The following is a 15,891-nucleotide window of genomic DNA, read 5'->3' on the forward strand; positions in this document are numbered from 1 at the left end:
TGATGATGATGATGATGATGATGATGATTATCCCAGTATCGTAAGTTTTACAATGAGGCTTGAGCGCCCTCTGCAGGTTTATTTAGTTAGTGTAGGGATTTGTACTGTCACTAGATAGCGCTGTCGCTGCTTCACCACAAAAGAAATGCAGCTGACAAAGAGAATTTCCATCCTAAAACAAGACACTCTGTGGTAAATTAAATTAAATTAAATTAAATTAATAATATCTGAATAAAGTTTCACACCTTTGTTTTGAATTTATTGTTTTGCATTTTTAGATTTTTGTATTTTATGTGTAAAATACACATTTTATAAAAAACTTGTGTGTCCAGTATTGTGTTTATCTATCTGCCCCCATGCCCTAATGTCCCCACACCTGGACGATTTGACCGACATTTTTAATGTGGCATTTTAATATTTTTAGTTTTTGAAAACGTGTTAAATGAATTGTTGTAAACGTTCTCCAGCACAGTAGTTGTATTTCTTGTAATTCTGTATTATATTTTGTGCAATATATATATATATATTCAATTTCAAAAATCAAACTAAATCACACTTTAATGTAACTTTTATTTGCACATTTGTGTGTCCTGTTTATAGTTTTATGTTCTTTTTATTCCATATTTGTTTGTATTAAATTGACAATCAAAAGTAAATTATATGTTTGTCTGTCTTAAAATTGAGAGATTGTTTTTATTATTAATATTATTGTTATTATTATTGTTAATATTATGTATTATTTGGAAGCCCTCTGTCGGTCGCGGACTGATGACGTCACGGTAATGGTTGCTGATACAGCGGTTCGTCTCCTCTTCCTCCATGCTCATGCGTGTCCCATGTGGAGTCAAACATTGCTGTTTTTCTCTTTAAACCAGATATTGTCTGTTTTAAAGTCACCATGTCGTGGGTCAAAGCTGCGTCCTTTAGCGGAGAAGATGTTTTTGACGAGCATGGGGACGAGCTGAGTCTCCAGAGTAAAGAATGGATGTCCAACATGAAGAAACGAGTCAGGGTAAAGTTTAATGCCTCTGTTTGCTGTCAAGTCTTCTCTCTCCATCCGGTTTCCCTCGCGGTGTCCCTGTTGGAATGTCACTGTGACATGTCGGTGAGCGCCTCTCTGTCCCCCTGGATCAACAGGACGGCTATGTGGACGGGGTCGATGTCGGGGAGGAGGCCTCGCTTCAGGCCGGGTTCAATCAGGGCTTCAGGGAAGGAGCAGCGCAGACTGCGGCGGTGGGCAGATTGAAGGGGATCGTCAGGTAAGACCTTTGTGAAGCACAGCGAGATTTGACTATAGTGTGGATAGAAACCTTCAACACCAAAAAAAAAGTACAAAGATTCATACAAATCGATGACACCAATGTCATCAAAATATGATCAAGACGAGACTGAGAGGAAATGTGATGTGTAGATCTGCTGAGATCTACACATCACAAGAGACCTTTCATGCACAACCACTTTTTTCTAATTGAAAAAAAGAAAATATCCCATGATTTGCAGTTTTGTTTTGGTTTTTTTTACTATTCAAAGATCTGGCACTCATCCTGACATCCTAACATACTAAACACCTCCTCAGCGTGTTATACACGTTCCCTCCTTGTTTAAGATGTTTTTAATGTTTGTCATTACACAGCTGAGTTTGTTAAAGCAAATGACCGGCTTGAAGTTGATGATGTCTTGTTTATTTATGTTTCTGATTGATGTCATTCTGTGTTTTTGAGCCTTATTCTCACAGTGTTTTATCATGTTACAGAGGCTAGTTTGTGTCAAACCCAAGACGAAATAATGTAAATAGTTTCTACAAATGTTATTTCATGTGTACTCTTTGATTTGATACTTTTTGTGTTGAATTTCTTTGTTACTGTTGTGCTTGGAAATGTCAAATGAAATCAAAAGAACAACTGGAACTTGATTTTCAACAATATTATTGGTGAATCTTAAAGGAGAGTGCACAACAAAATTCAGGTAATGATATGATGAAGTCATGCCTCAAGACATCAGTCCTAATTACACATGTTACCACAAGTGCGAAACACTAGTTGATGTTGTTGTGGAACTTTTCTTGTTATGACATTGTAGTAATTGTTGCTTAATGCATTTCTGTACTGTTTTTCTGTTTTTGAAAGCATTTGTCAAATACTTTGATTCTGCAAATCTTTAGTTGCTCCACCTTGTTATTAAACAAAAAAAAAAAGTCCCCTCAAATTCTGTACATTTTTGAGCCCCTTTTTCACACAGAAACATCATGAGTATCCTTTGTGTTGCTTCTTTTCTGTGCGGCCCATGCCTGCCCCCAGTCACTTCTCTGTGCCATTGTAGGTGACGCTGTCCCCTCTTTGTTTGTGTTTCAGCGCTATAAGCTGCTGGTGTCAGATCCAGCATCCTGAAAACCCCATCCCAGCCTGTGTGACTGACCTCCTGCAGCAGGTTACAAAGCATGAAGACCAGATCATTGCTGGCATCAAGAGGGCTCTCGAGAATCCTCCTCCCAGTGTGAGCGACGTCTCCGAGAGCATGGAGGACTTGGAGGTGGGGCCGAGCGACTGTGCTGAGGGGGCATGCAAAGAGTCGGACTGCTGCAGGACGGCAGAAAAAATGGAGTTGGGCTCTTCTCAACAGCGTCAGAATGTCAATTCACAGTCCACTGACTGTTCATCCAGTTTGGAGGAAGGTCTCAACTCCCTCCTGCAGAACTGTATAGATGTTGTGTTGAAGCTGGGACTGCCACAGAAGCTGATCACTCATATAGAAGAGATTAAAAATCTATAAAAGGTCACAGCAGGTTCAAAGTTCAGCTTGAATGCTTTAACTGTGAAGCAAAACAGGGTTTGTGTGAGTTGTTTTGTCTTTTTAACACACAGTTGATGTACATAATGTAAAATATAATTTGGAATTGATATCATTTTTGGTTTGTTTGACAATTTTTTAAATAAATGTACAGAAGACTTGCATTGCTGGCCTCAATGAAAGACCACCTCTCGTTCAAACAATCTAATTCAACTGCTTTTTAAATCGTGTGGAAAAAAACAAAATACGATTTGAATTCATGGGATGCTGTAACTTTTTTCTGCAAAGATCATTTTAACCCGTTTTTTTCTGAAGAATTTCTTCATGGTTTAAGTCCACATTCTAACAGTTGCTCATTGTGGCTTATAGAATGGCAAAATGACAGTATTTGTAATGCTTTTTAAAATCTTAGCCTTCTTTGGTAGGTTAAAGTAGACAATGTCATTGCCTTCCAAAGCACTCAATGTATGATCCAAAACGCAGGGTGTGCACTCCACTTTGGGACTAAATAATGAAAGGCTATACATAATTCTATTTGGGAAGGCTATATTTATAAAATGACCAAAGCTGTGCTTATGATGTTAACCACGATATCCGAGGTGTTCCTGAACGCAGCAGAGCTCCCGGGTATGACGTCATGTTTGGGACCGTGACCCGCTGCTCCGCTTCGGCTAATGCTAATGCTAGCCGCTCCGACCCGACAGACGTTCCGCATTCAAACACGCCGCCCTGCAGCTGAAATGAGCCGCTTCAAACGATAACGCAGCTGTCGCTCGTGAGAAAGGGACACCACGGCGGCGGCGGCGACAACAGTCTCCGGCGGGGCATGTTTGTGCTGTGAGTTCACCGCAGCTAGCTCGTTAGCTCCGCGGAGGAAGACGAGGGACCGAAAGCTCCGAGAGTCTCACTCCAGTGCAGCTTTTATCAGGCATGTATGGATATTCAACAGTAACTCCCTCCCTTGTGAGGCGCCGACATAAACAACAAGGGTGTAGCTGTACATGCCAGACGCTGTGTCACACGCTTTGTCAAAACAGGGACGTTTAGCTCCATTTGCACATCATAAACTAATACAATGTCGCCCACTGCGTGTTGATCCGACGAGCTGCAGTCGTACCACAACTGTCTGGTATGAGCTTCGTTTTCCCCCATTCTATTTATATCACCTGCCAATTTCTGGTTCGTCTCTTGTTTACCCGTTCATTCAAAAATAGCTCTGAACAGCATCTTCTAATTCTGCTTGCTAAGTTTAATTGCAGATTGAAGTTAAAGGGGAGAGCATAATAAAGCTCCATTAGTTCCAATACCCTTAATGTATCTCATATGTGCTCCTATCCCAGTCACTTTGTGGGTGTCTGGTTAGAAAACAGACCTTCAGTTTGCAGGTTTGAATGCTGCTGTTATCATGTGATTCCCTTCATTGTGTCTTTCAATACATGGCATTACTCTTAAGTATTTATGATTCATTATAATTAAGTGACCAACACCCAATCCACTCCCAGGTCATGGTCGGTATTTTGACCTGACTCCTGCATCATCTTTAAGATTTGGAGCTGCTACAGCAGCAGGTCTCATCTGTCGCTCCAAACCCATGGAGAGACTGTCATGTGACATACAAATGGAGCTCATGCCAGAGATTTGAATTCAATCTCTGCTTGAAAAATGCCACAGCTCACTTCTCCTTTACTACTTCCTCTGTCCATGTATACTTATGCTTTTTGTATTGTGACCATTGTCTTGATTATTGTGACTGAAGTGAATTAGATTTTTATTCTTGTTGTTTTCTGCCTTGCTTATTAATATGGAAACCCGACACTGTGGGATTATGTGTTGCAGATTAAATAGGAAAGCCAAGTGTGACCCCGTTCAGAATAGACCATTTATTCCTGCGCATATTGATTATCTTGTAGCTTCAAACAAAATTAAGTTTGTCTTCATGATTTGGAATGAATATACTGATATTTATTATACCTATTTATATTGAGGCCAATCAGAAAATGAAATGGTAGGAGTCATGCTACAGTGCTGATGGCCACAACAGCTTTGAACAACTACACACTTTAAAGTCATAATATTACAACGCTATCATTGTTTTTAATACAGATTTATATAGTTAATTTTAAAGCTGATGATAGCCCATAATACTTTGCAACATACAGGTTCTTCTGAAGTCTTAACACAGGTACGAAATCTGTTGTAACACCGTTGATTGCTTTGCTCCATCAGCAGCTTGACCCTCTTTAATATGGACTCCTGAAGTCTCCACGCTCCAGCGACTCATCAGGTCGCTCCTGGTTGACTTTTGGACCCCGGCGCCACTGTTGGGGCTACGACCTCTCCGACCTCCCGTGAAGAGGGAGCGAGCAGATGGGGAACTGTTGCTGTCGCACTGAAAGTCCCTGTGGCAGTGCGGAGGAGCGAAGTGGTCTGCTGAAAGATGACTCGAAGGTCACGGCGTGCGCGGTAGACACAGTCGTGGTCGGCACCTGCGGTCCTGGAGGCGACGATGACATGAGGTGAGATCGATGGGGGAAGATTGAACTGTTGAGTATGTAAAGGCTGCTGGACGTCAGAGGTTTGAGCTTTGAGTGGTTGCTTGTCGGGTCGTCAGTGTTGTAACAATAAATTCTGGCTGTATTTGCTGCCTCTGATTCAGATTTGACACAAAATTTATGTGTAGACACACTAGTGGCACCCTTGCTGCTCATGATCTGTTAAATATACTGCTCTCCCTGCACTGTCTGTCTGGACATCGACTAATTCTAGCAGGCTTTACTGTTGTCAGACAATGTGATCATTCATGGCGGGACAGAACTTCCTTTAAGACCAGAGGGAAACATATTGAACTTCTAACAAACTATCCTCTGTTTGTTGTCCCGCTGCAGCCTTGGATTGAAAAATCAGATTATAGATTGTGTCAGTTCCAACAAAAGTTCTCTGTATGATTTCAGAATCATTACTTTTGTAGTTTTGTTGCTTGAAACAAACTAAATCATTTCAGTTTCAAGTCTGTGTGTTTAGGAAAATACCCTTTGAAAGATCTGTTATGGAGATTAAAGTAGAAATGATTTGCTTCCCCCGCTGTGGTTTTGAGTAGGATGCTCAGTGTGAAGAAGTGACTGAGGTGACGGGCAAGGGAATTTCCAAAGGTCCTTTTAAGTTTGCAGGACGGCGAATTTGTTGCCCTCGCAAACGGCAGTGGGTTTGATTAGAAAGGAGAAGTTGAGTGTTTTGGGTGAGAAGTTTCCTTTCTACGTTCATCGCTGAAGTATTTGTGGAGCTTCTCACTGCCGCGTCTTGTTGGTGACACGAAAATCTCTTATCGGCTGATTTGGAGTTGTTGTTTTTTTTTTTTTGTCTTTCTGTAATGTCTCGCTGGCTTGTTTTTGTTTTTTCATTTAGAAAAAGTCCCGATGAGGAGGCCAAGGCCGTACCGGCGAAGCCCGAGAACGGATTGACTGAACTCGGTAACACTCAGGAAAACGGGCCGCTGCAGACGGAGAGCATCCAGACGGCGACACCTTCCCCCCATCGAGCGTCGGAACTCAAAGAGAACGGCACCAGAGCACAAGACAAAGACATAAAGGCAACTCCTTCTCCGTCCCACAGTGGGGAAGCCGAACTTCTGCAGCGCACTTTAAACTCTCAGGCAGAGCAAGATCCCACCGCCGAGAAGGAAGTTTTGGTGGCATCAAATGCAGAAGTGACGGAAGAAGACGCGTCCTCGGCGCAGGGAAAAATCCCAGATGTTGCCTCGGTGGCAGACGACGCAGCTCGCTCTGAAGATCCCCCTCAGACTGAAACACACACAACAGAGCACATCACAGCGAGCGCTCCTCACGACGGCGATAAGGAAGAGCCAAGCTCCCCTCTCCTCGTGCACAACGACGCCGCCGCCGCCGAGTCGACCGAAGTTTTAACCCGGAATAACGAAGCGTCGGTGGAGCAAAACGCACCTTCTGCTGCAGCTGCTCAGCCCGATCACACCGCTGCAGCGGGCCAGGAGGCAGAACCGTTGAGCTGGTGAGTTATAGTTGAAGAATAAATGTGTTTTGTGCTTTTATTTATTTAATTTTTCTCAAACAATTTCAGTTTTTTTTTTAAACCATGTTAAGTATGCCTTCAATGCCATTAATCGTTTTGTAAGAGCAGTTTTGAACATTTTGCATTGAATCTGAAGGCAAATCTAATACATTTATCTATTTTTTTTAATTAATGACCTATATCAGACACCTATGACAGCTCCCCCATGCGTTAATGCAATACACACACGCACCACAAGATGCTGTATTGAGTCCCTGGAGGAATCAATAGTTGAAGTTAAGAGACTTTAGCCAAAACAATGAAAGTCCAGTGAAAGACATGCTGGTACCAAAGCAATTCAACACTGCCACCCTGTGTAACACTGAGGCCTGGTTTCAACTTTACATAGTGCTGAAGGAGGAAGTGATTAGATTGTCTTGAATTAAAAAAATGAAAAAGAAAAATCACAAAATACTGCCGAGTTCATTCTGTGACCATAATTTGAGAAATCAGACATTTATAGACTTGTTTGTCTCATTATACTGGTTTGTATGTAGTATTGTCATATCTTTCACGGGAGATTTTTCAGTGAACATGTCATGCCAACACTGTGGCAGACTCCTTGTTTCCATTCCTTTTTCTAGAATTTTCAATGTCTATTCATTCCATGTTGCCAGTAGAAATGCAATCATTGACTCTTTCACACACAAAAGGTTAGAAATTTGCTGGGAGGAGTTAAACTTTTGTGTGTTACTGTTGTTTGCAGTCCTAAGTTTACAGGCCCTTCAATCATTAATCCAAAATATATTTGGACATTTGATATTATGGACCGCCACTAACATCAGGTGCATTGCAAAAGACGGAGTATATTGACAACGTACACGTATTTTTAATAGCTTTTCAGAGGTCTCCAACCCTGGTCCTGAACTTGTCCTGCATGTTTTAGTTCTCGCCCTGCTTCAGCATACCTGAATCTAATGATGATGTCATCACCCAGGTTGCGAAAAAGCCTATGTTATGCAATAACGAGCCCCTCATTGCAACCAGGCTTGTTGCAACTGGGAGAGAGCTAAAACATGCAGGACAGGGGCTCTCCAGGCCCGAGGTTGGAACTCTGCTTTACATTAATTACGCTTAAACTGAAACATTTGTTTCAGTTTACTTTCGTACATTTTTTAAAATTTTGTCACAAAAATTAAAAGCACAGTATCTCAAAATCTACCATTTTATGAGGAAAAAAAAAATTTTGAAGAGTGTAGAAACTTCAATATTGTTATTGGAAATTAATAAGATGACCTTCATAGATGGTATGAATATGTTGTTTATCCCCAGATCATTTATAAACTTCCATCTTTGTCCTCGCTCTAGCGTCAGTGCTGTCACAGAGGACCTGGAGCACAGCGTCTCCTCGCCGTGCAGGGAGGAGTCTCGTCCCGAAGACACCAAGAGCCTCGATGACTGTCCGTCTTCTTCTGGACCGGAGCCGCCCGGACTCGACTGCAGCGACAAGGACCAGGACTCATCAGACCCGGTCAAGGAGCCAGAGACCGTCGTTCCAGCTGCCGCCAGCGAGAGGTCAGTGGGTTCAAGGTTTCTCATATCAAAACAGTGTTCTTGTGAGGTGTTTGTGTCGCTTACGCCACTAGGGGGCAGAGTTACCACTCCTGTGTGTCCTGTGAAAATGACTAGCTTGTTATCTTCCTCTGTGTTGTTGCAACAAGGCTTACTTCATTTGAAATGGGACTTAAGGGTCACATTTAATGCAAGCTGTGTAAAACATGACGACTGAACTCGTATGTTCTCTTCTTTTTTTTAGCCTTAATTCTGATCAGGATGCAAAGTCAGATCCTGATTGTGCAACAAGTTTGAAAGAGGCCTCGGGGGATGAAGTCATGCTGGAAGTGCAGGACAAAGTTGAAGATGTTCCCAAAGTGAAGGAAGATGATGAGATGAAGGAGGAGGAAGATCCAGAAAGCACTTCCCCAGAGGCCCGAACTCAGGCCGCGGACCAGGCTGAGAGCCAGCAGGCGACGGAAAACGAAGAGCAACTGGCAGCGAGCGCCACCGCGGACGTGACGGCTGCCGTCGCGCCGGCCAGCAAGAAGGAGGGCGGTCTGGAGAACAGGTCCGTGAAGAGATGTGTGGTTTAAAAGTGATCGAAAATACATAAAGATTTAATTTACAAGTTCTATAATATTTGTGACAAATCAGGGAAATGTGGGAAAGGGGGCTTGTTATTGTCAGAGTACAGATGTTTGTCATCCAAAATCACTGGGGTAAAATAAAAATACACTCCTGATCCTGTAATCAACAGGATTTATTTTCGTATTATTGAATTCTCAGCCTCGGGTGAAATGCGACGACGATGCAAAGGTTTAATGATGATAAGAAATGTCTAAACATGTTGTGCATGAACAACCGTCCTCATGAGTTGTCCCATGTTTTCCCCAGCGATGAGGATCTTTACAGAGGAGCCGAGGAGCTTTCTGCATCACACAGTAACAAACCAGGACGGCCGCCCAGCTTGGAGACTCAATGTCAGTACATCTTTTCCCTCCGTGTAATTAACTCCCATCGGACATTTCACACAACTGCTTCCACTGTCTGCAGTGCTCAGTGTCCACAGTGCTTCTTTTTGTCCCGTCCGTCGTGTCACTTCTCCTCCCCTGTGGCCCGCTCAGTTCTACAGGTGGAGGACAGATGCAGTTTGTCCCCGGCGGTGGATATTCTGTTGTACAGCGAGCGAGAGTGGCGAGGAAACACTGCCAAAAGTGCTCTCATTAAGAAGGTCGGTGCCCGCAGCTCCCGGGGACAAATGTTCCACGTTAAAGCCGGCCCGGGTTTATTTGTGTTTTGCTTCCGTTTACGGCTAATAAGAGGCATCCTGTGGCGTCTCTTGTGTGCCGCTGCAGGGCTATAAGGAGATGTCCCAGAGCTTCAGCAGCCTGAGGAGAGTGAGGGGCGACAACTACTGTGCCCTCAGAGCCACGCTGTTCCAGGTGTTGTCGCACAGCACACATCTGCCTGCGTGGCTGCAGGAGGACAGCATCGCCACGGTAGGAACGCCGTGGCACGTGGCCTCACGACGCTGACGCCACGCTGGCTTCTCGATTCCTCATAAACAGTGCAAGGACTCTTATTTTGAAATAATATGTAAGAAGCTTATCTTGTGCGAGTCCACACATGAAACACTGCATGATATCAGGGTGAGTTTGACAGGTTTAGATCAGGCCTGAGACTGTACACGAACCAGGAAGTGCCACCATTGAAATATCTATTTAAAAACTCAAATCGGTGATCTTTCTGGCCTCTCCTCAGAAGTCTGTTTACAGACCTTGACACTTGCATCTGGTTGTGTAACAGACGACTCTGACAGGCGAGTGTGTGTCGAGAGTCCTCCGCTGTGTGCCCAAAGCAGAACCAGCAGGCAGGACAACAAGTTTGGTTTTGCTTCAGAAAGTATATATTTTCATTTTTTATTTATTTATTTTTTTAACCATGCTGGTTTTGTTAAGAAGCACACAATGCAGGAGGGTGGAGAGTTGGAACAGTGTGGTGAAGTCTGTATGTAGAGGATCTCACACATGTTTCAGATTTAGAAAAACAGCAAAAAAAAAACGTTAAAATGAAATTGACAGACCATTTTTGGAGTTGTGTTTTCATCTTCGAATAAAAAAAAATTCAAGTCAAGAGGAAAAATCCATTCAAACATCTGCTCTTTATTCAAATGACCACTCTTTACTTTCCCAATGTTGTTTTTCTACAAACTACTATACAGATCGTACGTCGTTTAGTTGAGATTCCATTGTTTCATTGCTGGATGGTGATTTTCTAAGTTAATGTAATAATAAAAATGATTCAAAGTATTTATAAAACCTTATGTCTGGCTTAATTTACTCTAAACTGAAGCCCCCAAGGCTTTTTTATATTTATTAGCTTCAGGAGTGACAGTGATACACACTTGGTGACATCAGTGATGCTTTTTCTTAAAAAGATTGCCAGTTTTAGGACCCGTGGAAGATTAAATTCATCACGATTTCGTAAAACTGCAAAACAACATGCAAAGTCATGTCCGCCTCTGGGAAGAGACGCACACGTGAGTACACAGTGTGAATGCACACAAATCTTCCCTCGTGTACTAATGTCTTGATGTTAGAGGAGAAACATCTGTGATGGTCATAAATACCCGATGTAAGAGGCTAATGCAGCGCAACCCTCAGAAGTTATATGGTCTTTGGCTGCAGGTCACGCTGTTCCATCCACGCTACATTTTACAGCCCTCGAAAGACTTTAGAGAGTCGAGTTCTTGTTAAATATTTAGGCACAGTACGGACTTCAAAGTGAACCGACTCCACAGGATCACCGTCAGTTTTCATTCAGTCACTCGGGAGTTTGTTTTGTGACTGTAATTGTCAGTCATCATTCAACATGTTTACATCGGTTTCTGTACTCTCCCTTTCTTTTCTTTTTTTCCCCCTTTAACTTTTTGCTTCACATTTGGAATTCGCAGCGACAGATATGCACAGTGATGATGGGCTGCTGCTCCCGTCGAGCATTTATGAGTTCAAAGACATCTGTTCCGAACCAATTTGCTTGAAAAATAAGCGGCTCCACAAACAAGGTTTAACTGTATAATCATCAGAGGGTTAAAACCTCTGAAAAAGACTCCTAATGTGACCGAGGAGCGCTTAAGCGATCGCGTGAAAAAGCAAGAGGGTGCCTCCATCAACAACAAAACATATCCGTCATATATGAGAGCAGAAACTCTGGATATTCCCTCCAGAAAGGACTCGTCTGCCGTCGGTTGGGCAGCCCCCTCTGATTGTCTCTAATCTCCGGTTGTCCCTGTGTGTTTACAGCTGCCGCAGCAGCTGGCGGCTCAGGAAGGCCTGATAAGTCGGTGGACGTTTCCTGGAGAGTGTCTGCAGGGAGACGGGACGGGAGATGCCACCCGGCAGCTCGGGGGCTACCTGGAGCTTCTCCAGAACAAGGTGAAAGCCTCCACACACACTCACACACAGAAAGTCTTTTCAAGAAACACAGCGTGTAACCACCGCACTATTTTTATCCTGGCTGTAGACACTGAGGGTATTGATCTCCCTCCACTGAGCTTTTACATGGGATTGCTTCCATATGTTAAAGAGTTTCACTTCTCCTGAAATCTTGCTTGCTTCTGGGTTTTTTTTCTTCTCCCAGTGTGTCATTAAAGCAAGCTGGTATTGCTCTGCGGAGTATGGAGTGACCCACAACCTCAAAGAAAGCGTTTGAACTCTTGAGTGTAACAGTTTGAAGGCCGCAGCAGGATTTATATTCGGTCACTGCTGCTAGTAAGTCGAGGAATTCTGCTGTTTTATACACACACTTCTTGTTTTATGAGCAGAATGATGAGGTTCACGAGAGAAAGTATTCAGTGAAAACCCCCTTTTTTTTTTTTTTTTTCTCCCCCCTACATGTCTATGCACGGATGTCACGTGCTCACCAGTCACTGTAAATCTGTTTGGCCCCGTGGTGTTTGTGAAGTGAATGAGACGTTCAGATCAAAGAAAAGCGGGATGTTTCTGGATCCTGCGTTTCATTGTCAACACGTCTGTATGACGGGTCAATATAAACAATGTTAGCACAGCCGTGACGTCTTTGTGTTTGAAGTCACGCCGCTCTTGTGAATGAAACGGGATGGAGCGCTTCTATTTATATTACGTCAATTCACTCTAAATCAAGCCAGAGCTCCCGAGATACCTCGAACACACTTTACTCCCGTGTATATTTATATTTATCGTAATTGAGGATTTTATTACAGTTTCTTTTTTTTGAAACACTTCAAATATGTGTTTACAGAATATTGCAGAGATGTTAACAGAAGAAAATGTTGGCAGGGAAAGTCACACCAAAAAAATCTATATTTCTGCTGATAATCGAATGAAAAAATGAATTAGACATTTCTGTGAAATACGTTTCTGTCTGTTGCTAATAGCTTTAGAGAGGAATTTATTTGATTGATATCGCCCCTCATTAGTGCATCCAAATAATTTTTCCCCGTCATTAAGCAGCCTGTCGTTGAAGTAGCAAAAGTAAATATGACCTCACTTACATCGCCTTAATGATGTTTACGTCCTAATATTGAATTTTGAAGCTGTAATGAGAACAGGTTTGTACAGCCGTTTAATTTCCTGTAGATAATACGTGTGATTTGTTTTACTGCTTTGCTTGCAGTGGCGCGCGGCGGTGGACTGCGCCTCGGCGGCGGAGCGGCAGCAGCTGTGCGAGCGAGTGTTCCAGGGCGGCGAGGAGGAGCTGGGGCTGCTGGAGGCGCTCAAGCTGCTGATGCTGTCCCGGGCGGCGGAGCTGCACGGCCGCATGCAGGCCGGGGAGGACGTGCCGCTCTTCTGCTGGCTGCTGTTCGCGCGCGACTCGTCCGACTGTCCGCACGCCTTCCTCGCCAACCACCTGAGCCACGTGGGCGTCACCGCCGGGCTGGAGCAGGTGAGAGGAGCCAGCATCATCCTCCTTGATAAAACTCCTGGCTGTTGTCGTCTTGAACGGGCGTGTAGACGAACAGTGAAGCGTGCCGCTGCTTGCGGTGTTTTTGAGGCGCCATCAGCCCGAGGGGGGCCGAACGTAATTGTTATTTGCAGTGTTCTGATTAGAGCCATTATTGCCAAATCCCGCAAATAGACCGCACCCATAAATACCGTGCACACCATCAGAGCAAATCTCCCGTCATCCGTAAACACGGCCGCTGTCGTCCTTCCCCCGCAGGTGGAGATGTTCCTGCTGGGCTACGCCTTGCAGTGCACCATTCAAGTTTACAGACTGTACAAAGCAGACACGGAGGAGTTCGTGACGTACTACCCGGACGACCACAAGGGCGACTGGCCGTCCGTGTGCCTCGTCACCGAGGACGACCGCCACTACAACGTGCCGGTCGCGGAGGCCGCCAAACTCCAGGAGCAGCTCGCCTCCAGCTGATCGCCACCGCGGAGAAACCTCCTGCCATACAAACACCCCTCAGGTCCTCCACCACGAACAGATTTACGCCAATTAAAGGAATCGTTTTGGGGGAAAGACGCTTGTTAGCCTGCTTCCAAATGCCAGGACGGTGCCATCCGCTCATCATTTACAGCCGTTTAGCTGGAATGAAACCGTCATTGGTGATCAGTGAGCTTTAGATTTGCTGTTAGATGCATGTTTTGTCATCATTGGACAGAGGAAACTGAGCTCTTTCCATTAATGCTAAGCTAACAGGCTCCTGGCTACATCCATCAGAGAGTAAGCCAATAAGCACACCCCAAAATGTGGACTTATTCCTTTCAACAATATGCTGATTTGAGACCCTGTACAAGACGTGGTTGACACGCTCTTGTACACACTGTACTGTATACAGAGTTTTTCTATCGGAGTATGTGTACATATCTGATATTCTGAGATCATCCGTGTTTGATCCAGATTATCTTGCAGGGCTTCATTGTACAACTACATATTAGGACCACATTAAATATGAAAAAAAATTGAACAATTCTTTTGTATTTCAAGATTAAAGCTTAAGCTTTAGAAGGGAAAGCCAAACGTGGTATATTTTTTTATTATTTCACCCTCTAAATAGGCTATTTTTGACATTGCAACTTTATTATTGCAATAATTTGGCTTTGTTCTCAAAAAATTCACAATTTTCACCATTGACTTTTTTCAAAATTGTTTTGATTTAAATTTTATTCTTTCATAAAAGCTTTAATCTTGTAAATTCAAAATGAAAAAAAAAATGCCATAATGTGGCCCCAATATGCTGCCAAGTTTTTTTTTTTGTGTTTGAGATGAAGAAAAGCCCAAATGTTTCTATGTTTTACATATTGGTCTGTCTAGTCCTGGTCCAGAGGGTGATCAGCGCCAAACGTACTACATCGATCCGAGATGTTTACACTGGAATTTGGGCACTTTGTGTATTAATTTATTGAGAGTTTTTTTTTTTTTTTGACGTCAGAAATGGATTTTTAAAAATGAGTAAGTGTGACCGATCTCGAGTCGGTCGGCTGAATTAGTCAATGAAGGGTTTGATGATCCGTCCGGTGACGATCGGACGACTCGGAGGATTAATGGCAGCCTGTGTCAGAGGTATGATTTGTGTTGTGTGAGTGTGCGTGTGTGTGTGTGTGTTAAACTCAATGTGTAACATGTTGCCTTTAACCAAGCTGTTCTGAATTAAAGAAACGTGCCAGGGTTGCTGCAGTTACCAGCAACAATCCAGCTCCCAGCCACCGGCTTCAGAGGGAAAGAGGCTCGCTTGGACCTCCATGTTGCCTTAGAAATGATGCACATTAGGAATGAATGTTGGTCATTAGTGAGAAGAGGCTTATTTCCTCGCCCTAATTACAGAGCAGGTAAAGGTCTTACAGTAAAGCATTGCTGATGCCATTTGCAGGATTGTTCTTGCATCGTCAAGAGTTTTTGGACGGCATTTAAATAAAAACACAGAAAATCACAAATGTGTCCTTTTGTTCTGTTTTTGCGGGTCTTTCGTTTTTACTGGATCCCCTTCCTGGTGGAAACCGAGTCGTTAAAGGGCCGTGCTCGGGGACTCGGCGCCCGCTCAGTCAAGGTAACAGCTGGAAGGAAACAGGGTTTCATATGTACAATACTGCTTCCTGTAGCGTTGGTTTTTTATCTTTGGAGTGGATGACCTTGAACCTGAGCTCGTCCGCCGTGTATCCGGCCTCCCCACATGTCTGGACCGGCTCCAACTGTGATGACTGAGTCGAGTGTTATAGACCACGTGCCACAGCACTAATCTCGTGACTAATCAAAGGTACCAAAAACGCTAAATGAAGTTCAGCTGACATTTGCTAAATTGGTGTCTCACTGCCGCATCAGAGCCATGAATGTCTTCGCAAGCATCACAAGACAAGATCTCTCCACCTTAAATAAACTTGTCAGAGACGCGATGACGACGAGCTGTTGGAAAAGATTTGCCCAAAACTCAAGTGACTTGTTGTGCGAGGGAAGTGCAAAACACCGCAAATACTTTCAAAAGTACCCGGTGAGACGGGATCTTAAAATAAAAACTGGGGAAAATGTGCCTTTTAAGTCCAG

General features: G+C 43.6%; 2 protein-coding genes across 2 annotated transcripts; both read left to right on the forward strand.

Annotated features, from left to right (window-relative positions):
- The first annotated feature begins 862 nt into the window (after positions 1-862).
- Positions 863-2,818, forward strand: otulina (OTU deubiquitinase with linear linkage specificity a). Its single transcript, XM_080514952.1, has 3 exons — positions 863-1,012; positions 1,138-1,259; positions 2,352-2,818. Exons 1-3 carry the CDS (start codon positions 899-901, stop codon positions 2,767-2,769), a joined length of 654 nt encoding a protein of 217 aa, XP_080371078.1. The 5' UTR covers positions 863-898; the 3' UTR covers positions 2,770-2,818.
- Positions 2,819-5,019: 2,201 nt separating this feature from the next.
- Positions 5,020-15,252, forward strand: LOC308144287 (uncharacterized protein). The gene is made up of 10 exons (XM_080515374.1): positions 5,020-5,303; positions 6,190-6,810; positions 8,179-8,385; positions 8,627-8,935; positions 9,262-9,347; positions 9,492-9,598; positions 9,723-9,866; positions 11,670-11,801; positions 13,021-13,290; positions 13,567-15,252. Exons 1-10 carry the CDS (start codon positions 5,155-5,157, stop codon positions 13,774-13,776), a joined length of 2,235 nt encoding a protein of 744 aa, XP_080371500.1. The 5' UTR covers positions 5,020-5,154; the 3' UTR covers positions 13,777-15,252.
- Positions 15,253-15,891: the final 639 nt, after the last annotated feature.

This window comes from Blennius ocellaris (assembly GCF_963422515.1).
Source record: "Blennius ocellaris genome assembly, chromosome: 19".
Taxonomy (NCBI): domain Eukaryota; kingdom Metazoa; phylum Chordata; class Actinopteri; order Blenniiformes; family Blenniidae; genus Blennius; species Blennius ocellaris.